Source organism: Physeter macrocephalus, chromosome 20, assembly GCF_002837175.3.
Source record: "Physeter macrocephalus isolate SW-GA chromosome 20, ASM283717v5, whole genome shotgun sequence".
NCBI classification, from domain to species: Eukaryota; Metazoa; Chordata; class Mammalia; order Artiodactyla; family Physeteridae; genus Physeter; species Physeter macrocephalus.
This window is the reverse complement of record NC_041233.1, coordinates 78,257,299-78,281,690: the sequence shown is the minus strand read 5'-3', so window position 1 is coordinate 78,281,690 and position 24,392 is coordinate 78,257,299. Positions and strand designations below refer to the sequence as shown.

Here is a 24,392-nt window from a genome sequence, read left to right as displayed (position 1 = left end):
AGATATGGGAACATAGGTATATGTATAACTGATTCACTTTGTTGTAAAGGAGAAACTAACACACTATTGTAAAACAGTTATACTCCAATAAAGATGTTAAAAAAAAAAAAATGTATGTGTCTATCAACTGATGAATAGACACATTGTGGTATATCCATACAGTGGAATATAATTTGGCCGTAAAAAGGAAATGAAGTACTGATATATGCTACAATGTAGATGAACCTTAAAACATTACGCTAAATAAAAGCCAGACACGAAAGGCCACATAGTTTGATTTCATTTATATGAAATGTCCAGAATAGACAAATTCCTAGAGACAGAACTAGCAGGTTAGTGGTTGCTGAAGCTGGAAGAAGGAGATGGTAAGTGACTGCTAATAAATACAGGGCTTCTTTCTGTGTTGATGAAAATCCTCTGGATTTATATGGTGATGGTGGTTACACAACTGTGTTCATATATTTTTAAACACTGAATTGTACATTGTAGCGGGATGAATTTTATGGTATGTGAACTATACCTCCAAAAAATGAATGATCACTGTAATAGAGTAAAATGTTCCATTTAAAAACATCTACCAGACCATGATGATATTCAAAAAAGAAAAAGAAAAAAATCTCATTGGACACTCTTAGAGATAACTGTTAAACCAATTCCTTACTCTAACTATTGGTACTTAAATAAACATTTATGTTGTCTTTATAGAATACAATGTAGTCCCATCCCCCGTTGATGAGGGAAAGCTCTCGTTAACAGGAGACTACACAGCTAATTAATATAGGAGGAATCATGGAATTAGAAAATCACTTTTTGGCAAGTCCCAATTAAATAATTGATTCAGGCAAGGATCATAGTAGATGCTAAAATTTTTGGATGAAAGTTTAACGGAGAACAGGATATTCACACTGTACTGAATTTCTAACCCATAGATTATTTTCTAATTGCAACGGGAAGCTGTATCTTTACAGAGGAAAGATTTAGCTGTTACACCCTCACCAAAGGATTGGAAGTAGAATCGCCAGCTGTGGGGCAACCCGCATCACAGGCCTGACAGAGGCAAACTGAAGTCACAACACCAGCTCTGAGGTGCTCTTGCTAAAAATGTCAACCTGAATCCAGTCAAGCCTTTAAACCTAATTTTAACTTTATTGGAAATAATGAACAAGTTAAATGCCTCCTTCACACCTAGGAGACAACTGAGCAGATCAAGAACATAGGGCATCCTCTAAGATAATTGATCCCATCTCCTCAAAAGTCATTGCTATAAGAAAAAATTTAAAAAATAAAAAGAGAGACAGAGGACCAGTTACACACACACAGGTTTTCACCTTCAGTCTACTGATGGGAAGTATTATATTAAGAAATTTCCTAATCTAGACATCCTTCCCCTCCTGCATGATCCCTTAGCTAGGATGGAAGAGATACATAAATGTCTTCACATAAAGATGTACAAATAGCTTTCTTTCTATCAGATTTTATCAATAAGGCTCTCCTCTGTAGCTTTCCAGCTTCCTCTCTGCTGTGGAAAAGTTCAAGGTTATTATCAGTACCTAGAAAATCTGAACAAGCTCATTGGTAGAACAGACAAACCACAGAACCTATCTTGGAGGTGATCTTTTAATAAATTTTCTAATTTCTTGTATGGATATTGGCTATTTTGGATGTTCTACTTCTTGAGTTGATTTTGATGGTTTAAATTTTCTCTAAAAAAGTACCCATTTCAATGATTTGATCAAATCTATTTTAGATGCAAATGTACCACTTTCTTTTCATGCTTAAATTTGCTCTATACTGTTATGAATCCTTTCAGATTTCTAATTTTTTCTTTCCTCTGAGATTTACAAAATTGGTCCATTTTATTGTGTAGCTTTTGTTTAAGAGGTAGCTCTTACATTTCTCAACAACCTTTATTTTATAATCAGTTTCTACTTTTTAAAAATTCTTCTCTTTCATACCTCTCAAGTTTTTCTTTTTCCTTTTTAAAATGGCACTATTATTTTCCCAAGCTTCTTGAATTGATGGCTTAGTTCCAGAAATACCTAAGAGTTATTTGAAAAACTACTGTTTAAACTTATAAGTGATTTTTTCAATGTTACTAAAATCTATTGCTGCACTATGTCCAGAGAGTGTGGTAGGTAGGCTTTCTGATTTTAGAAATTGATGTTCTCTTTGTGGCCTACCATATTTGATCAGTGTTTTGTAGCTACTCCTTACGTACTAGTTTGCAGTGCATAAACCTTTGATCGGCGTACATCATGTGACTATAAGCTCCTTGAGCAAAGGCTTTGCATTTTATTCACTGTTCTACCCAAGTGCCAAGCACAGAGCCTGGCATGTGGTAGTCATTCAATAAATATTGGTTGATTTTAATTAATTAAACTTAATTACTAGATTAGTGATTATTTTTATGTCTTTCTAAAACATTCTCTCATCATTCTAAGAACAAGTTTCCAAGTATCATGTTCTTTCCACAAACTTCTCCTGCAAGGCACTCAGCCCTTTCACCTCAGGGAAGTGATTGGGTTGTATCTTTGTGGACGCTTTTTGCTTCCTTGGAAACACCTAAGACTTCTAGTTAACAGAGTCAGGTGAAATGCAATGAGAGCCCTTAGGGAGGTACAAAGTGCCACAGGCACTTAACAACCAAATGCCCAGCACACGGCTGGAGCAAACTGCGTCAATAACTATCACTTACTGAGCGCTTAGCGTCTGCTGGGCTCAAGCTAGGGAAGGCAGACGCGTTAGAATGGATCTCCCCAAAATACCCTGTTGAATGGAAGAATAAGTGGACAAGTGAATAAGCCAGTTTTTGAGTTGCCATCGTTCCTTTGAGACCTATCACCTCTCAGTACTGTCAAAAGAAACAAGAAAATATTTGGGTAAATCAAAAACCCAAGCCTAGTAACACAAGTATGGGAACAGTTTAGGGCATGTTCCATACCTACCTGTCCTTGCCACTTCCATTCTGCAGATTCACATCTGTGCCGTTAGAAACGAGGATTTTCACAAGCCTAAACAAGACAAATTTCAGAGTCGCTGGATAAGCAGCTTTGATGAATAGGAACCCGCGATAACCCAGTAAAAATGAACGACTCTATATTTAAGACCTGTCCTGGCAACTGTCTCTTCTCCATCTTCAGAGGCAGCTGGCTTTAAAGACAGGGCATTACTGAACCAAGAAACGGCCTCTCCACACCAAAAAAAAAAAAAAAACAACAACAACAGGTTTTTACCCTTTATGTGAATTATTCATTGAAAACAAACAACTATACCACATGAAACAAATTAGACTATGAAACTAACTCACTCACTTTAATGACCATTGGAAATACATTTTCAAATAGTAGAATCTAATGAAAATCCATTTCTATTTCTTTAAAAATGGCATTTTAGTAGTTAAAATATAAATATGTTGGAAAAAATAAGCTCTTAGTATTTATGTGTATCTCCGTGAGGAGTAGAGAAAATAGATTGTGTCAGTGGATATTATATCTGAGCAACCTATCAGGGAAATTTGTTTTCTAGAATGAATATCCCTCCCCTTTCTTTTTTTCTTTTTTTTTCTTTTTTTTTAAAGAAATTCACATTCCAATAACCAGTTTTCCCAGGACATATAAAATACCTTGCAAAATGTAATTAAAATGGCTACCTCTCTTCCTTATCACGTGATTATACGTTTTTATACCCTCTCCTGCATGTTGTGTGACTTTATGATAAAAGCAGCTGAGCTTCTGTTCAGCCCCTACGTGGCTCAGTTTTGGAAAGAGAACTGAAGCTGTGTTCCCCGCCCCAGGGCCCTTCCCCTCTCGTCCCCGTCCTGAGAGGAGCCTTTGGGAGGAGCGAGGGGCTCAAGCCCTCCCTTGGATATTATATCTGAGCAAAAATTTGTTTTCTAGAATGAATATCCCTCCCCTTTCTTTTTTTCTTTTTTTTTCTTTTTTTTTAAAGAAATTCACATTCCAATAACCAGTTTTCCCAGGACATATAAAATACCTTGCAAAATGTAATTAAAATGGCTACCTCTCTTCCTTATCACGTGATTATACGTTTTTATACCCTCTCCTGCATGTTGTGTGACTTTATGATAAAAGCAGCTGAGCTTCTGTTCAGCCCCTACGTGGCTCAGTTTTGGAAAGAGAACTGAAGCTGTGTTCCCCGCCCCAGGGCCCTTCCCCTCTCGTCCCCGTCCTGAGAGGAGCCTTTGGGAGGAGCGAGGGGCTCAAGCCCTCCCTAAGGGATGCAGAGGGAAGCGCCATACCTGGTGTATCCTCTCTGGGCAGCGACCATCAGAGCCGTAAAGCCAAACTTATTGGGAACATCAACCTTCACGTTGCTTGGGGGAAACACAGAGGGGAAAAAAAAGAGGTGAACGTGCCCACACGTTCCCTGTGGATTCACAGCTGACGTCTCTTTCAGGGCACAGGTGGTTCAAATGGTTCATTTTCCTGAAAATTTCAGTTCCTTCTGCGCCATTAAGTTTTTGTTGTCTTAGACTGCCCTGCCTAATGTTTTAAAGGATTCAAATTCACAAGGAAAGAGGAGGAAATTGCTGTAATTTCACTTAAAATAGGCATTTCCTTCAATTCAGAGCCATTACGTAATCTGCTAAAATCCTCTATGAAGAGCACGGCCCCTCTAAACTAGCGGGGGACACAGTGGCTTCACTGCAGGCTCTCAGCTCCACCCAACACGAGCCTGGTCCCCACCGCACCCACTAGGCATAAAGCACTGCTGCTCAAAGAAGAAAGCCCAGCTCTTCAATAGCAGCTCAGAAGCTGTGGCGTTTTGCGGGAACCTTCTCCAACTTACAGAGCCTCAATTCACACGTGACTTGTCTTCCAAGGCACTGAACACTAGCAATTCAAAAACGATCCAGATAACGTTGTCCTGTTTTCATTTGGGAGGCAGCTTCAAGTATCTCATTGGGCGCGACTGTAGTCAACATTTTCCCTCTAGGGTTTTATCAGCCTTTTGAGTTAGAAACAGCTGATTTAGTGATTCCTTAATTTCATCGGGAATTCGACGTGGGCGTTTAGGGGCAAAATTTGCCTAAATGCTACGGCATATAAGCAAGAGTCGTAAGTTATTTCTGGGAAGAACATATGACACCCAGACTTGTCATATCTGTTTTCAGTGTTCATTAAATAATGACAAAATATACCATTTACATGGGGCTGTCTACGGTCATCTTTATGAGCCATGCTGCACTCACACCAGTCACCTGAGATCAATTTTGGAGCCAGTTTCAAAGCCGTGGGAAATTTTAGAAAAATAGCGTTAAGCTGCATGAACGCATTTCTAAACACTTACTGGGCATTTAAAAAAAAATTAAGTTTTTAAAAGGCAGAGCTCTCTCACCCTCCTTGTAGTATTCGAAGCAGCAAATCTTCATCGTTCACGTTGACAGCTCTATGCAAGTGTTCACTACTCATGGGTTCTCCTGAAGAAAGGAGACGGAAAGCAGTCATCCGAAATATAATGAAAGAAGGTTCATTCCAGCTCTATTCCTCCTGTGGCCTTGAGTGGAAGTTCATGTTCACCTTCAAGAAGGCACTTGGCAATTCCACTGAGTATCTCTTACATGACATACTCCACTCCTCCTTTTACTGAAAATAGACCTTGTTTTCACATATTAAGAGAAGAACATTTAGATTGTCCTAAAGGCTTGGGACATTTTCAAGTTATAAAAGTACCGCTGTGTGGATGTTATTTTGATATTTGAAAATAATCCTTTCAGATTTCATAAGACATAATAAATGTCTCTTACGAGCAAGGGAAAGCTCCACCATTGTCACGATGTGCTGGTTTTGTTTGCCAAGAAGTCATTAAACTATGTGAACAACAAACGAAAAAAGACAGATTTGCTTTAACGTTGGAAACCCACAATTTCAGTCCTGCCCAGGAACATAACGTTCACGTTGGCCTTGCCTCCTGTGAGCTTGTGGAGGCAGGAGGGCTCATGCCCAGAGAGGTGGAACGCTGTGAGAAAGCCCGATTGTGGGAGCCAGCCTGCCAAGTGCAGAAGAGCAGGCGAGGGATTCTGAGAAACAGGAAAGGAACAGTGGGAAGAGGGGCAGCCCTTCGTGCATTAACTCCTCGTGGAAGAGAATGGGGCAGAAGTCCAAAAATGAGCAGTGTGTGAGCTCAGGACCAAGTGAAAGAAGCCCGTCCGTCAGGATGTTTATTTCATGGCTTCATTTGGGTCACCTTCCATGACGTCCTGACTTTTTTGATGATTAGGGTTAAGTTTAAATGAACTAATACAAGTGAAGCGCTAGACTAGCACCTGTACGTCGTAAGTATCTGCTGTCAAGGTGATAGTAACAGAGCGGCAGCTGCCCTGGTCCCGGGCAGCCCACCTTTCCCTCCTGCCTGGTGCCCAGCCCCCTCCCACACTTAGCACCCTACCGGCCTTCACAGGCATTGAGCTGATAATCCCTGGCTTCAGCCATCTCAAAAGGGCTCATTCATTTATTCAACAAATTTGTTTCATCTTTTGTTGGTGGTGGGGTTTTTTGGCCGCACCGTGTGGGATCTCAATTCCCTGACCAGGGATCAAACCCGTGCCCCCCAACAAATGTTCACGGATACCCTACATGCCTAGTCTGGACACTGGGAGCCCCAGAGAGAATGAGACACACATGTCCCTTTCTTGCCCTCCACACTGCAGGGCCCACTTTCAGCTGTTACTATTCTCCACCCTGAAAGAAAACATCCCCTCCACCCTATCCCCCCGCCGCACCCCAGACTACCCCCTGGGGCTCACCGCACCCCTAAGCCCCCTCTTACAGTCTGGCCTGCGGAGGTCCCGGGCCACCTCAGCCAGCCGGGAAGTAAAATCCCAGTCCTGCCCCTCAGGGTGACGTCAGTTCCCAGGCACAGGAGCCGATTTTCTCCTGGTTTCCTCGGAGGATTTTTCGCCGGACAAAGTACAAACCGGGAAACGGTGGGGCAGAGAATGAAGGGACCCCTGTCAGAGTGACCGTTAGCTGATACCCTTTTCTTCTGTTCTGGTAAAAATAAATTCAAGCCAAGTTAAAATTGTTTTGAAATAATAATTTTGTCTGCTTGAGCTTGCCAATCTCCTCAAGATGTCTTAGCTATATTATACTTCCTTTTCATCATTCCACACATAGTTTTAGACCAAAACTCAAATAAATGTATCATGATAACCCACCAGAGGACAAGGCCCACGGCAGTCCCTGGCCTTCTGAGGGAGGTCATGTCGTTCGCGAGGGGCAGAGTTTTGCCCCCTGGAGGACATTTGGTAAAGTCTAGTGACATTTTTGGTTGCCACAACTTAAGGATTGGTACCACTGCCATCTAGTGGCTGGAGGCCAGGGATACCTCTAAACATCCTACAGACACGGGGCAGCCCCAGTCACCAGCCATGCAGACGCTGAGAATCCCTGCACTAGAGTCATACGGACTTAACATGATCCATACTTTAGTGGGCAAATGAAACCCATGGAAAGTTCCTCTTCCCTCTCGCTTCCCAGAAAGGAGGAGAAGGATGGTGTGGTGGGAAAGTCTCCATTATCCCACCACACGGCCCCTACTTCTGTGACTCTCAAACGTCAATTGCCACTAAAAACACCAAAATAAGTGATTTGCACAGAATCATCTAGAAGAACATAGGAAGCTCCTCCTATTTCTACTGAATTTTTAAGTATGGTATCCTAACTAGATCCAATTAACTAAGCTGTCTCTAGAACTTCACATGACGCTTTTAATCTCCTTCAGACCGCAAAACAGGGCCAGAAAGGCTGAGTGAGTTGTCCAAGGTCACCCAGATAGGAGGGGGCAACATCAGAGCTCACAGGGAGGTCTTCCAAAAGGCCACGCTCCTTCGTCTGGGGCTTGACAGATGTCGAGGTAGCTGACCAATCCATTCTATGCTTCCACTCTTACTAAATTTTGTATACAAGCAGACATCTTAAGTGCACACACACGAACCCCCAGCCCCTGCCAAGTGCAAAGTGCAAGGGGAGGCTTAAAGCTTAGAAAGCTTCGGAAAAGTGCTAACTTCTTGGGATTTGAGGCAAAGCTCTAAAAGCACACGCAGCACCCAGCACATTACGCCCTGACCACCTCAGTCCACGCCATCCCTCCTGCCTGCCCAGCATGGCTCTCCCGGTACGGGCACTTCCCATCCTACCCAGGGAGCTCTGCAGCGTGCAAATATCAGAAAACAGAATACGTTCATTTCGTGCTTAGAAGCTTGAGGACCGTGCCTGGCAGAGACCAGGGTATCTTGATATTATGATATAACTTCAATAAATGTGTTGCCTAGTCCAGTTTCTGCGAGAGGTCATCAGCGCTCTCCCAACTTATTCTGGGATCAAAGGGACATCTCACGGAAGAGAAGGAAGACAACATAATTGTTCATCATTCCCTGCTTGCTGAGTTCCAGCAAAAGGAAGCAATAACTATCATTGGGGCATGAAAGCTCTTTCTCAGCATTAACTCATTAACCCTCTCAGACCCCTGCCAGGAAGGCAACGAGGTACTGAGGATGGCCGCCAGCCCAGGAGGAATCAACCGAGGCACGACAGAGTCTCACAGGTTACAGGAATTTGACAGAGAACAGAAAAGTGCCGAGGCTCTTGTTTGCAGGGCAGAGCAGTTCTTTCTACTCCCACTTTAGGCGGGAGTCATGAAGAACAGAGAGGACGTTCCAGGGTTAGCAGAATGTTCCAGTCCTCCACCCCCGAATCCTTCAAGACATTGTGGGCCTGGCCCAAGGGATTGCTATCAATAAGTGCAATGGAATATGAAAAAGGCAGGCTTTGCCTTTGTGGGTTTGTTTTTCTCATGTTTACCAGGGTGTCACAATTATTACAAATATTGAACTGACGCTGCCCGTGAGGACGCCGTCATCGAGCAGGACCGCAGGAGGGGACGCCTGGCTAGGAGGAGGCGGGGGGGACAGACCAGTCTTTGGGAAACCACCGCTCTTGCTCTGCAAGAGGGTCATTTAGCTGCAGATGTCCCAACAGATATTAAAATGTGGTGATAACACCTTTCTTGGTGGAATTTAAGTCTCTATTAAAAACAGTGAATAAATGATGAGCTCATTGGCAAAAAATATTTGCCAATTAACAAGCAGCAGCTGTTTTCCTTTCTTTTTAAGGGCTCAACTGATTAAAATTGCATGCTGCCTCATTTAAACAAGAGTCTCCTGTACTTTACCTGGTGGGGGAGGTGGGGGGGGGGAAGGCTGAGCATCCTTTATTCAAAGTACATGCTTTTGTGATTCATTAAAGCACTTTCTAACCGAATGCAAATTATCAACCCACAGAAGCATTTTCACTTGTTTTAGCACATTTTTAATTCTTTGTTTAGCATGATCTGCCTCCTTAAGAGAGTTTGCTTTGGATATTATAACAGCAACAGCCTAAGGAAGCAGCAGCCAGCCAGAAGGAAGGGTTACCTGATCCTTCCCACCCAGGAGAGCGTCCTGAGGTTGAGAGTGCATCCTGGCTGCAGGCACGTGTGCCGTGACCTGACACTCGGCTCCCAGGGCATCACTAGGAGCCTCATCTCCAGCCCACCCTCGTCCCCGCAGGAGGTCTTGTCTGATGAGCCACGGAAGCCACGGACTGCAGTGACAAAGGCCTTGGACCACTGGACCAATTTTCCGCGGCTGCCTCTCAGAAGCCAGCTGAGCAAGGAGAAGACACACCTGGCCTGCAGGCACCACCCTTGTCAGCTGACAGACCGAGCGCCATGACGGTCTCTGCCTTCCTAGGAGAGCTCCAGATGGTGCCCTGACTCCATGTAACCTCTGGCCAAAGGTCCAGGAGCCCCCGCCCTGGCTTTGATGTGGTATTAAGGCTCCTAGGAGCCGCCTACCGCACTTGGCTTCTATGCCCAGTTCACCCTCACCCGGCAGGTTCAGGGGGCCTCTCCCCAACCAGTGGGAACCAGATCCATCTCCCAAGAGACAGGAAGGCAAGCTGAGCCAATGAGAGCTCCTCCTCCCCCGAATACTGACTGGGGGCTTTTCGTTCGCCATCCATCCAACCGTTTCTTAAGGATCTTCTATAACTAGACATGAGTGACCCATCACCCTGGCCCCTCAGGAGCACACGCGGTAGGTGGAAGACAAAGAAGATGAACGAATACGTAAAATAGGAGGCAAAGAGCATTACCGGAGGTGGGGAGACACCGCTCTGTGCGGGGCAGGAACAGAGTGTAGAGCAAACTGGGGAAGCCACACGAGGAATGGCCTGGAACAGAGCTCTGCCCCGGAGTGGGCTCGGTAGGCCCAGCAGTGGGGAGGGAGGGCACCCCAGAATGCAGGGGCAGAGCCACAGGAGTGCAGCGCTGACTGGGGGTGGGGGAGGTCGGCAGGGAGCTGAAAAGCGGCCTGCAGGAGCTGCCCTCCAGAGTCTCTCTGCACACGCTGGGCTCCCTTTGCCCAGTTTTCTCCTGCCCCCCTCCTCCCTCCTCTGTGCCTTCCCTCAACACACAAAGAAGTAAGGCACGGTCCGCTGCTCTGCCTACTTTTCTTGCCCTTAAAAACTCCAGGAGCTCAATATCTCCCATAGAAAAGCAAATGCTTTCACCCCCACCAGATTCAGGGCCAAGCCCTCTTTCCTGACCTGCATCTCTGGAATCGACCATTTCACGTCAAAAGTCTCCTCTGAAACTCTCTGTCTCCACGGCTAGCTGAGCACTGTTTGGGGGCGTAAATGGCATCACCACCCTCAGCTTTCACTAAATTCTCAGTTCGCCAAACTGAGATCCAATCCCCTAATGCCTTGTTTGCAACGGAAGATGTTATGAACCAACTCAAAATCTGAATTACCTTTCATCTACACAAAAATGCCCATCAGTAAATGCCTAAAGGACACAACTGAATGTCACAGAAAAGATATATATATGTATACAAGCCAAATGCTACACTGACTGAAATTTTAAAATAATGTTTAACTCACAAAAATTTTAAATAATGTTTAACTCCCTTTGTGCAATCAGAAAAGATTTGTCTATTTTCAGTGGGTGGGTATTTTCAGAAGTGAAAAACCCTTCTGACCGTTTTAATCTTCACAATATTCTAGTTCAAAGATGGCACTTCATACACACACACACCTTCAAAATGTTTTAAAATACCAATCACAGGGACTTCCCTGGTGGCACGGTGGTTAAGAATCTGCCTGCCAATGCAGGAGACACGCGTTCGAGCCCTGGTCCGGGAAGATCCCACATGCCGTGGAGCAACTAAGCCCGTGCGCCACAACTACTGAGCCTGTGCTCTAGAGCCTGCGAGCCACAACTACTGAGCCTGCACTCTAGAGCCTGAGAGCCACAACTACTGAGCCTGCACTCTAGAGCCTGAGAGCCACAACTACTGAGCCTGCACTCTAGAGCCCGAGAGCCACAACTACTGAGCCCGCGTGCCACAACTACCGAAGCCCGTGCGCCTAGAGCCCACGCTCCGCAACAAGAGAAGCCACCGCTCACCGCAACTAGAGAAAGCCCGCGTGCAGCAACGAAGACCCAACACAGCCAAAAATAATTAAAAACAAAAAATCTTTTTAAAAAAAGAAAGAAAATACTGATCCCAGAAAATATTTGCACCCTTAGATCTGCCCTGGGCAAAGGATGCGGCCTCTGTCCCCCACCTCTGTGTGGGCCCCCTCCCCGCATCCTGTGGACAGAAGCAGCGCTGTTCACTGTTCCTCACCCACAGGCTCCCAGGGATCAGACTTCTGTGTCAAGTCTTGACAGATACACTGAAGCTGTCCAAAAGGGACGAAATGCTGAGTGGACCTCTCACCCGAGGTCGCCCGGGGGGGCAGCCTGTTTCTCCGCGTGGGAACCCTTGCTCGGCCCGCACCCCTCTGGCCCATTTCCTGAGGAAGGTGACTCCATCCTTTTTTTCTGAACGTGCCCTCCAAGGGAAGCACTGGCACAGAAACAGCTCTTGCATTTGTTCAAGCATAATAAGACTTCCCTTATGCGACGGCCAGGCCCGGCCAGTGAACAATGTTATCACAGTGCTTAAAAATGGAATGGTTTCTGCTTCCAGTAAGGCCAAGCAGAAAGCAGAATACCTTCACCTTCACATTGCTTGTCACCTTCACATAAATGAGTTTCGAGTTCTGCATACTCACTGGTCGTAGATACCAAGACCACCGGGCTGTACTCATGCTCTCCGGAGGGGCTGGTGACCTTCAGTCGAAACCTGTACAGGGTCCGTGGGTCCAGACCTTCCACAACATGCTTAGTCGCGTATCCCCTAGATGGGAGGAGACACACGTGATGGTGACACCAGGTAATCGGGGCAGCGTCCTCTGAAAGGTATTAGAAGAGCAAGTGGAAGGGATTTCTGAGCACTGCCTGCCCCCGGGACAGAGCTGACCTTGGTGGCTGTCCGTCTCTCACCCTGGGCTGAACTCTTGAGCACGAAGGACAGGCCAGGCGTCCGCCCCTGCCCGGCAGGTGCCCTCGATGCCGCAGCCCCCCTCCCCCAGGGCTGACACAGAGCTGGCTCGCGATTTTGTACTTTGGAGGACTGATCACGTTAACCCATGATTTTTTTTTTCGTTTGTCCTCATATGGCAAAGTTTCACAACTGAAAGCTAAGCTCGGCAGTCCAAGTAGCACATACGCGATTGCTGGGTGGGGTCTTCGGGGGGATGGGCGCCGCTGTGTACCTATTGCGGGCAAAATCCCACTGCAGGGAGAGGGCGTGACTGGCCAGAGCCCCCGAGCAGCTGGGGAGGTGGGCAGCGCAGAAACGACTCTCCTATCACGCCACACGGGCAGGTTCACCTAGGAAAACGTTTGTGGGAAGCAGGTGCTGAACACTTGGAGAACAGAAAACTGATTAGAGGCTGCGATGGAAATCTGCAGGCCTCCAGGCAGAAAGACTTGAGTTGGATCGTTTGGAGCTGAAAAACGAGCACCAGGAAACGCAGGCGGGCAGCGCTGCCGGCTCAGGAGACGCCGAGACCCAGTGAAGGTGCCGAGACCCCGGCCCTCTGCCCGTGAAGCAGGGCCTGGGGGTGTGGTTTTGACTTGCCGCACTTTCTAGGATACCAGGTCCCCAAAGGTCCAAGGAATTGTATGTCTATCCCAACAGTCCCAAAATCTCAGCTCCCCTTTGCTGCCAAAAACATTTATTAGCATCTGATTAAATTCCATGTATCTCTTTTCAAAGCCTTCATCTAAATCTTTCTTTCCTTACACCTCAAAGACTTGATCTGTGTGTGTGCAGGGTGGGTGGAGGGGGGTAAGGATGTACTATCTCCAGCTCTTTCCTTCTTTCCTGCTTCCACATCCAGCCCAGGCCCTGCCCTCCTCCCTTCAGGACACTCTCACAGCCCCTCGGATGCCAAGCTTACCATCGTTTTTCCCATTTTCTGTCTATAACTATCCCTTCATTCTCAGCAGACTTGTACAGAGGCCAGAATCATACTTTGGGGTTCAAAACTAATCTTTCAAAAATGTTGATGTGCTACCTAACTATTTATACATCAATTCCTTTCCATGCAACTCACCAAACCTATCTAGTGCCCACTACCTGGGAGGTGCTGGGCGGGGCTGGGGATGCAGCCCTGGACCAGTTCAGGGCCGAGATGCATCTGTCAACTCTTGCTGATGGGTGCAAGAACACGGGCAGTCCAGGACAGTGAGGGGTGACAGCTGCATCAGGCTGAAATGGCGGTGCTGGCGGTGCCGTCATTACTGATAAACCCACTGGAAAAGCAGTGTCTCCCCAAAGATGCAGGCACAGTGCCCAGTGCATAGAGAGCCAAGCCCACCATTGCTCCTGGGGGAGGAGAACCCTTCAGGATCGTTTAAGACGACCCAGAAGGCCTTCTATCTCCCAAATTCACCCATCAGACAAGTAATTCCTCTACCGTGAGGAGTGAGTGAGGGGAGAGGGGGCCCCAAAGCATGTCCTTAGCAGAGAGGCCTCTGATGTAAAGTGAGACATGGGCAAGCAACTTCCAGAACTTCTTGCTCCCGTGGAAGCCAGTTGCCATGTAAAGATGTTCAACTTCCCCACTGGAGGGAGAGGTTGCCTGGTGAGAGTCACTGGAAGATGCCAGATGATGAAGGAAAACACAGGAGCCCAGTCAGCCGCCCACTGTCCCCACTGCCCCAGCAGAGGCATCAGACACGTGAGTGACACCACTTGGATCCTTCAGCCCCAAAAGAGCTGCACCAGCCAAGACCACGTGGAACAGAGACTTGCCCTCCCCACGCTGCCCAAATTATAGGATCATGAGCAAGCGTGTATTTTACACTTTGACCAAAACCACTAATTTTGGGACAGTTTGTTACACAGCAATAGATAACTGATACATCATGTACCAACAACAAAGAAACTATAATAAAGACAATTAGGAAATGATATCGACAGCCTTAAGAAGCCAAAAAAACAAAAGTGTTAAAACTAGATACAAATATATTTACCATGAAAGAAAAAGCTCTGAAACCAAGATAAATGTTCAGAAAAACTGCATGGTCTAAAAAATAAATAACAACAACAACAATAAACTAAAATATCTCAGCTTGGCACAAAGTAATCTTGTGAGTGGGTGGGTTTTATTGTTACATGAGCAGAGGTGCATAACTATAGTTATTTAAATCGTAGAAACTGAGCCCTCAATTTGTGGCATCTGAAGAGATCTTTAGGAGCTCAGTGAGACTACAATGCTCAAACCTCAATGGAATTTAATTGCCAGGTGGCAAAGACTTAACACAGTTTTAGACCAAAATAAAACTAAAAGTGTCCCCAATAAAATCCAATGGTGCTAAACATCATAAGATGACCATGAAGCAAACAGCTCCTTCATAACCCCTGGAAAGATAAATTACAGAACTGTCTTAGAAAACAGATGCCACTGGGCACAGTGATTGGAGGCTGGAGGCTCTCACAGCATCAGTAGAGGTGGCCCCACGGAGAGGCCCAGAGACACAGCTGCCCACTGGGGTCCTCCACGACTACGGTGCAGACACAGGGGTGACACCAACTGCAGCACAGACACAGGGACAACTCAGAGCAGCTGTGTATCGAACGTCTGGAGATGCACGTCTTTACACGGCCCAGGCATGGTAGCTCAAAGGATGAAGCAATCTCAGAACTTTTCCAAGTTCTATTTCCAGTAAAGGAAATATATCAAAGTATAAAGCATACCGTTATTCCTGTTATCAGCCAAAGCAAATACCTGATGCAAGAGCTGAGCAAACATGAAACATAACAAAGGAAGTACTGAAATGCCCAGAGGCTCGGTTCCCAGACTTCTCTTCTCCCGCTATGTCCCATTCCACCCCCAGCTTTCCAATCCCGCCGCCTGCCGACGACTCAAATCCATTTCTCCAGCCCAGACTCTCCCCTGGCCGGTTCTTCCCCAGCTGCCTCCCTGATGTCTCCACCTGGATGCCTGATCGCCCCCCAATGAGCTTCCGCTCCATCCCGAGTCTCCGTGGTTTGAGCTGCTCGGGTCAAAACCTTGGTGCCACCTGTGGAAGACTGGGTTTTGTTCACAGGTACTTGGTGCCCTCCCAAGGATTCTATACCCCAGTGCTGTCGCGCTCAGACACGGCAGGACTCGCTCTGAGCGATGAAGTCTAAGCAGAGGTGCAGTGTGTCATTCCGGGTGGAAGCTTCAAGAAACGGGGAGCCCCAATCTCTGCCTCTGCTGGCACCATGAGTAGCCATGTCCAGGCAGAGGCCGCTCCACCAGCCTGGCGACACACCACGGGTGTTCCGTGTGGGAAACACACGGCTGCCATTGGAAGCCACTGAGCTTCTGGAGCTGCTGCTTCCTGCAGCCCCATGGGGCCGATCCTGAGATGTCTACTGATGCCCCCTTGACTACCCTCTTTCTCTCACATCCCATATCTGGTGCACCAGCAAATTCTTCAAAAGCCCTGATTTCACCACTTTTCACACTCTGTTATCTCCCACCTAAATTATTGCAGAAGCGTCCTAATTAGTCCTCCCTGCTCTGGCCGCCTTCCCTCCTCACAGCCTGTCCTCCACTCAGCAGGCAGAGTGACCCTCATGGGAGCAAAAGCACCATACCCCCCACCCAGTTTATCAGTGTCCAGTGGCTTCTCACCTCACAGAGCGACAGCCCCCAGACCCGTCCCCGCGCTGGCCCCATCCCATTACTCATTCACGTCACTCCTCAGTGTTTCAGGAGCGCCAGGCACGATCCCGCCTCCAGACGTTTTTGCCTGCTGTGTCTTCTGCCTGGAATGTTCTTCCAGATACTCATGAGGCTCCAGATACCCCTCACTTGCTTCTTTACACAGATGTGACCTTCCCAGTGAAGCCTTCTTCACCTCCACTCCAAGCCCCCAACTATTCTCCTCTGCTTTCCACTCGGTACTTAACCACCACCTGACACACTATATTTTTACTTATGTATCTTATCTACAGTTTGTCTTCCTCATCATGAGGGAGGAGTTTTTGTCTGTTTGTCTAGTGCTGTATCCCCGGCATCCAGAACAGTGTGTGGCACATAGTAGGTGCTGGCTGAATGAATGAAATGCATGATAAGGGTACCAATATCATAGGAATTTAGAGGGGTAGATAACAGGATAGTAAAGGGAGCTTCTCAGTCGAGGTAGAATCTGACTTGGATGGAAGAAAGGATGGAGCAGGGGAGATTTGTCTGAACAGAGAAAACAGCTGAACACACATGCAGGAGAAGTCAAGGCATACTCAAAGGACAGTAAAGCAGATTTCGTTGGAAGGTTTATGCCCAGAAATAAGAAACAGCAAGACAGGCAGGTTGTGGGCAAACTGTGAAGAGCATCAGATGTTAGTGTAAGGAGTTGGACCTTCATTCTTCAAGCAATGGAAACCCATCGAAGACAATTTGACAAAAGGAAGATTAAAAAGAAAATTAACCTAGCAAGATAGAAGGAAGAGATAGAGGGCAAGAAAAGAGGGATATGGCCAATTCATTCAATCAGCAAATAAGCTGCACGGCTGTAGGACCTGGGGATTCAGCAATGACTAGTCAGAAAACAGATCCAACTTGCATCCTAGTAGGGGAAATGCCACAATCTAACAAGGGAAAGCATAGAAGGGATGTGCAAAGGGAGAACTCATGAAAACTAGATATAACTGGCTGTGAGGAGAGCCCGCGTCAAAGACAACAGCACTGATTCAAGACTGGCTGTTGGGGAAGATGAACAGAAACTGACAGTCAAAACGAAGTTCTTAAATCCACGATTCCAAGGTCAGATAGTCTAGATAATCGCTTTTTCAAAGAAAGGCCTTTGCTAGTTTTAACGATACACCTAGGGAAAAGTGAAATAATGGAGAAAAGAGGTCGAGATTAACACAGCCTAACTCTGCCACCTAGTGTCAAGGTTTGTGCTAATTCTCTGAGGGAACGTGAGCATCTCACAACCTCGCTTAGAGGTGGGGGTCTGAAGGCCTCGCTGCTGGCTCTGCAATGCCAGGTAACCATCCAGGTGAGTTCCCGGGCCAGACAGCACTCAGGTCTCTGAGGAAAACATAACAACACAGAGACACAGAGGCTGGAGGCCAGTGGACATGGCTGGTCACCCAGCAAAGGAGAAATGGAGACACAAAGGAGCACCCAGGACAGCCCCAGCTAACCTGCCCAAGCATGGTTTGTGGTGCCAGAGAAACGGGAAATAAAATACCTTCTTCTCTCTCCACAGAAATACTTGTTATATCATCACTCATGCTTTAGGGTGGAAACTACTTAGCAGAGAATAACACATCACATGACATGATTAAAATAACACTGCAAGTAGTCGGGCCAGGAATTATTTTCATATGGCAACTACATTTCAGGTAAATGCATGCTTTCTTTTCCAGGTACAAAGAATCGTTCATCAAATCGCAGGGATACCATGGTTCAGGTAACAGTCGAAGCCTGCATGTGTACCCTCACATCAGCACCCTTACCACAATGCCACCTTGAGAAAAGTCCAGCAAAGCGCTGCAACTGTTCCCTGACTGCAACAGTGCCAGGATGCCGGCTGTGATATTGCCCTACAGTTTTCTGTAATGTTACCACTGGGGAAAATGGTAAAAGGTACCTGGGATTTCTCTGTATTATTTCTTACAGCCAGATGTGAAGCTACAATTGTGTCAAAATTAAAAGTTTAATATAAAACCATATCTGCATCTCATTTCTGGTCTTCTTCCTAAAACACAAAGTCATTTTGCAAGCAGTAAAGCTGTCAAAGGAAGAAACGAGGATTGAAGTGAAGGCTAAGGAAAAAACAAAATGACTTCTTGATTATTCCTGTTGCATTCATTTATTTATTCACACAACAGATATTTTAAGGGCCTCCTATGTGCCGACACTGTCTAGGAGCTGGGGAAAGAGCCTTAAGCAAGCAGGAATCTCACCTGCTTCTCGTGGAGTTGAGATGCTGGTAGGGAGACAGAAAATGAACAGTAAACAGTAAAATGACTCCAGCAGAGCTAGGTTTCACAATGCAAATGAAACAAGGTCATGGCGGAGAGGACAGCTGGGTGGAGGTACGGCTACTTCAGGTGGCCTATTGAGGAGGGGCCAGTATTTGATATGATACGTGCATGGTGTAAAGGAACCAGCTGTATAAAAATAGAAGGAAGTGCATTCAAGGAAAAGGCGAAAAAGACAGGTTCTGATGGAGGCTGAGAGAGGTAGCAGGTTGGTTGGAAAGCGTTAACAAGGGAACACCTTCCCGAGGTCGGGCAGTTGTCGCATCTGTGAACAGAACAGCCTGAGGGGAACCTCATCTGATTTCATCCAACTCTCCTTTGATTCTGTCTCTACGGTTTGGATTTTTAAAGTACACCATTAGAATATTTCAGAAGCCTAAGAAGCTCTCAAAGGTCTAGGAGGTTTAATTTCAAAGTGACTGCTCACCCTTATTTTCCAAAATTCATCACTCATGAAAAGAATGAATGCAAATGATGCTGACTCATTCCTTCAATCTCAAACTGAGTCTTCTTGGAGACAATAGAAACCATTCCAGCTAATCAAGAAATCAAAGCAAAATGTTAAGCAGTTCAACATTGCACCTACGTATAAATGATACCATAAGTGTGCATTCTGGGGTCTTCTTCTTCAATAGAAAACTTGAACCACTGCTCCTGGGGTCCCTGACGCTTGACTCTCTTCTCCAGATCCCAATATAATTCAATGCTGTGATGAGTCACTTTGCCCACAACAGGGGGATGAGGCTTTGAGGACGGTGTGATTTCTAAAAAGATAAAAATTTAAAAATTAAAAAAGATACAATATTTCAGGACTCTATTTCCATAAGGAAGAGAGATCAGCTGAGTGCATTAGAGCTGCTTGAAATCAAACTGTGTTTTCCTGTACATCAGGCACACATGCAAGTATTCCTCCCTGTTGCTTGAAGAACATCAGAAAAGCATGAGTGATAGAAAATTTGGCTGGTGCGGTGAGTTACCACATTCGTGAACGAGCAGATTGTATCATACCCATTGACATCATACTTCACTCATGGACCCTTCCCAAAGGTTACTTAACTTATGGAGCTAATTAGATTTTGCTTTGAGCTGATGAAACTCAGTTTGCTGCTATCATCCTTCAGTGATCTGGCTGGTAAACAAAGCCAATAGACAAATGATATTGCTGGTCCAAATATTTGTAACACAGATGACAAAGTGTTGATATGTGTTCTATATAAACAGCTCTTACAAACTAACCAAGGAAAAACCCAAAGGCTAATAATATCAATCAGGCAAAAGACGAACAGTAGACAACACAGCAAAAATAACCAACATAATGTCCAAAACAGGCATTTATATTCCCTAGTGGCTGCAGAAAATGATGATAATTGGATATAACTTTATATACTGTCAGACACTTAAAAAGAGATATACCTGTTAGAAGTGACAATGTCAGGAGAGGACATTCATACATTGGTGGTGGGGAAATATGAATTCTAGCCTTTTTAGAAAGCAATCTGGCAGCATCAATTAAAATTAAAAATACATATACCCCCCTCTCCAATCATGCCACTCTTGGTAAACTCTCCTGCAGAAATCTGAGCACACAGGGCCATATATACGAGGACATTAACTATTAAAGTTTTTTAGCCATTAACAGTGAAAAGGAGATGACCCATTAATAAGAGAATAGTCAAATAAATGATGATATGTCCATAGCATGGAATATTACACTGGCTTTAAAAATAAATTAGTTCTATGCTAGATGCCTTGAGAGGATTTCCAGAAGGTATTGTTGAGGGAGAAATCAAGATGCGGAGAAAAATACAGGATACAGGATATCCCATTTCTGTAAAAGATGGCAGGGGGCACAGCACACACCGAGCTGTTCTGCATCCAGTTGTTCTGTTTCATGTTAGTTTTGTCTCCCTTGCTAGATTTTAAATTCCTTGAGGGCTGGGTCCATGACTTACACTTCTTTTAAAACCTCTCTCTGTCCCTCAGGGTCTTTCAGGCCTCAAAAATGTTATTGATATCTGGAGAGAACGCTAATTAGAAAAGATACATGTACCCAATGTTCACAGCAGCACTATTCACAATAGCCAAGACATGGAAGCACCTAAATGTCCATTGACAGATGAATGGATAAAGAAGATGTGGTGTACACACAAACAAACACACACACACACACACACACACACACACACACTGGAATATTACTCAGCCATTAAAAAGAATGAAATAGTGCTATATGCAGCAACATGAATAGAACTAGAGATTATCATACTGAGTGAAAAAAATCAGACAAAGATAAGTATATGATATCACTTTTATGTGGAATCTAAAAAAAACGATACAGGTGAACTTGTTTACAAAACAGAAATAGACTCAGACGTGGAAAACAAACTTATGGTTACCAAAGGGGGTAGGGGTGAGGAGGAGAAATAAATTGGGAGTTTGGGATTAACATACACACACTACTATATATAAAATGGGTAAACAACAAGGATCTACTATATAGCACAGGGACCTATACTCTATCTATGGAAAAAATTTGAAAAAGAGTATATGTACGTATTTATATATGTATAGCTGAATCACTTTGCTGTATACTTGAAACACAACATTGTAAATCAACTTCAATTTTTTTCTAAATGTCGTTGATTTACCACATTTGCAGCTGACTCCCACTGACCCTGGGCCCTCCTGCAGTGCAGCCCCAGTGCAGACTAGGCTGCCCTGATCTTGCCTGCCCCAGGCCAGGAGGAGAGATAACCACCAAGTTCCCTTACATTCAGATCCCAGAGATACACACTAGCAGACAGCCTGCCAGCTCATTCTTTACAATTTAATTTTGCTGATATTTATTGAAAGCATGGCTTAATGGAATTGGAGAAACCTGGGTTTGAATACATGCTCTGCAACCGAGTCGAAAACATCTCACAGTGTTTTGTGATAAATAAATAACATATATGAAGTATCTAAATCAGTTATGGAATATTTCAGGCAATGGTATCCTACACAGCAGCTAAAAGGAAGTAAGTTCTACACTCAAACCTCAAATGAGTATGTGAAAAACGCAGGTTCAAAGTAGGCACATTATTATACTGCTTACGTAAACATTTTAGAACATAACAACACTATATGTTATTTATGAATACATAGGTATGTAGTCTAAGTTTAAAACACTGATGGGAAGAATGCACTCAGCCAGGATAGAGTTCTCTCGCAGAAGTCAGGGAAGGATGAGGTGTGCTAAGGTAGGGAAGGTGACTTACCACCATATTTGTAAGGTTTCATGTCATTAAGAATTTAAGGCATTTATGGCAAAATTTTAACATTTGAAACCTATGTGGTACGTTGGGGTATATGCTGATTTTCAATTATTTTGGTATGTCTGCAATGTTGATTTTTAAGAAATAACTATAAAAATAAATGCTATACATGACTCTTATGGAGCTGTTGGTTTTCTTAGTGAAACCTATTTCAGTGTTCTAAGTACCAATTAACCCCGTGGGGAGAGGAATTAATGATCACATACCACATGTCAGACATGGGTCTTTCAACACGACTCATCTCATTTTGTCCCAGCAACTGGCTGGGGAACATAATGGTGACTCACACCCTTACATTATGACACTGTCGCTGAGCAACTCTTTTTTTTGCCTCTTTCAGAGCCCCCTAAAACCATTCAAAGACCAGGCCTGGTAGATTGTTGTGGATTACCCTCAGTATAAGGAGAAGCTGAGTAAAAATTCTATTCCAAAGACATCTAGCTTAGAAAACTGGGATTAACATATACACACTACTATACAGTATATAAAATAGAGAACCAACAAGGACCTACTGTATAGCACAAGGTACTATACTCAATATTTTGTAATAAGCTATAAGGGAAGTGAATCTGAAGAAGAATATATATATGTACACACACGTATAACTGAATCTCTGTGCTGTACACCTGAAACTAACATGACATTGTAAATCAACTATACTTCAATTTTATAAAAGAGAGAAAAAAAACAATCCCATTGTAAATTAAGATAGGTAAGAAATTCTAAACGAATGCCAAATCTCCAAAGGGACCAACCAAATGGTTCACCACAAATTTATATGAGGAATAAAAAGATATTCCCAGTTATGCACGTGTCTCTCATGCCTTTTGCTCTTTACTAATCATTGATACAGGCCCATAACCAGAGACCTCTACCTGTTAGCTTGGCACTGGCCACAGATGGCCCACTGCCACCAGCCCCGGCAACATGTCCACCGCCAGCTGCAGGCTCAGGACAGAGTCAGAGCCCTCCCAGCTAGTCGCCACCCCCTCCAGATCTGGTACACCGGAAAAGCGGTGGTGTCTAGAAAGTTGATTTACTGTTACTCACTTTTTTTTTTAAGGAGTGATCCAAGTTTCTCAGACCCACAGCCTCTCTGAGGTTCAGCACCCATGAATGAAAACTGACTGAAGGCACGGCCGTCATAGCACAGACTTGGCTGGTCCCAAGACGCCACTTTGCACCACTTTACTCGCCCAGACCTCGAAGGTTAGTGCGCTGACCAGCAGTGATGGTCTACGTCTTCTTTACTTGGAAGCACAGCTTATCAAGATGCAGTTCTCCAGCTAGGCAAGAGCTGCTTTGGGCAGAAAACTATTAACGCCACACAGGACCCAGATGGTCAGCCCATGAGTGAATGTGCTCATCAGGTGAGAGCTGATGGCTTTCTAGGTGGCCAAAAAATAAATAGGGGATGAAAGCAAAATTGTTTTGTTTTGGTTTTCAGCCAGCCTAGAGTCATTTGACAGGTGTGTTTTAACTTACAACGTTGTGCCCATATACTGCAGCTTGTGTTTTCTCTTTGATAAAAATTCTGGTATTTTTGTCACGACCAGCTAATACATGTATTTGAGGATGTTAGTTTTAGGATGGATTCTAAAATAAACATAGGAACAGGTCACTAGCCCAAGTGCAAACATCACTGTGCCAAGGGAAGAGAGGCCCGGGTCAGCTCCGAGCCTCCAGGAGAGCTGACAGAAACGACAAGTCACAGGCCCACCCCTGGGAGGAGAACAGCAATGACCAGTACAAGTTACGTGGCAATTACTTTCTGACAGGTGCTATCGTGGATGCTTTATTCATTCATTTAATTTCCACTACAACTCTATAAGCTATAAGAATTTTTATCATCTCCATTATAAAAAATCTCAGACACAGAGTTTAAGCGACTTGCCCAAGGTCACAGCGCAATACCTGGCAGAACCAGGGTTAAAACACAGGCTGCCTCTCAGCAACAGAGATGCAATATGCAGACCTGGAGTGAAAAATCTACTTCTGGTTAGATCGCCAAATTTCCTCCAGCCACTCATTTTAAATCAGGTTTGACCTGTGAACCCGCTTGAACCCCAAGCGCATTTTTTAACATCTTTCTTGGAGTATAATTGCTTTACAATGGTGTGTTAGTTTCTGCTTCATAACAAAGTGAATCAGTTATACATATACACATGTTCCCATATCTCTTCCCTCTTGCGTCTCCCTCCCCCTCCCACCCCTCTAGGTGGTCACAAAGCACGGAGCTGATCTCCCTGTGCTATGAGGCTGCTTCCCACTAGCTATCTATTCTACGTTTGGTAGTGTATATAGGTCCATGCCACTCTCTCACTTCGTCACAGCCTACCCTTCCCCCTCCCCACATCCTCAAGTCCATTCTCTAGTAGGTCTGAGTCTCCATTCCCATCTTACCCCTAGGTTCTTCATGATTTTTTTCCTCCTTAGATTCCATATATATGTGTTAGCATACTGTATTTGTTTTACCTCTTTCTGACTTACTTCACTCTGTATGACAGACTCTAGGTCCAACCACCTCACTACAAATAACTCAATTTCATTTCTTTTTATGGCTGAGAAATATTCCATTGTATATATGTGCCACATCTTCTTTATCCATTCATCTGTCGATGGACACTTAGGTT

At 44.9% G+C, this 24,392-nt stretch overlaps 1 protein-coding gene across 4 annotated transcripts in view; it reads right to left on the bottom strand.

The window, feature by feature from the left end:
• The window catches only part of FANK1 (fibronectin type III and ankyrin repeat domains 1), a 136,628-nt gene that overhangs the window by 5,862 nt on the left and 106,374 nt on the right, over positions 1–24,392 (bottom strand). For 3 of the 4 annotated variants that reach the window (XM_028480910.2, XM_055081083.1, XM_024121408.3), the window contains 5 exons: positions 19,032–19,209; positions 12,123–12,247; positions 5,359–5,440; positions 4,259–4,333; positions 2,946–3,011 (listed from right to left, as the gene is read on the bottom strand). In XM_028480910.2, coding sequence (XP_028336711.1) covers positions 2,946–3,011; positions 4,259–4,333; positions 5,359–5,440; positions 12,123–12,247; positions 19,032–19,209 — 526 coding nt within the window. The remainder of the gene's footprint in view (positions 1–2,945; positions 3,012–4,258; positions 4,334–5,358; positions 5,441–12,122; positions 12,248–19,031; positions 19,210–24,392) is intronic. The other variant, XM_028480911.2, reaches the window with a different exon arrangement.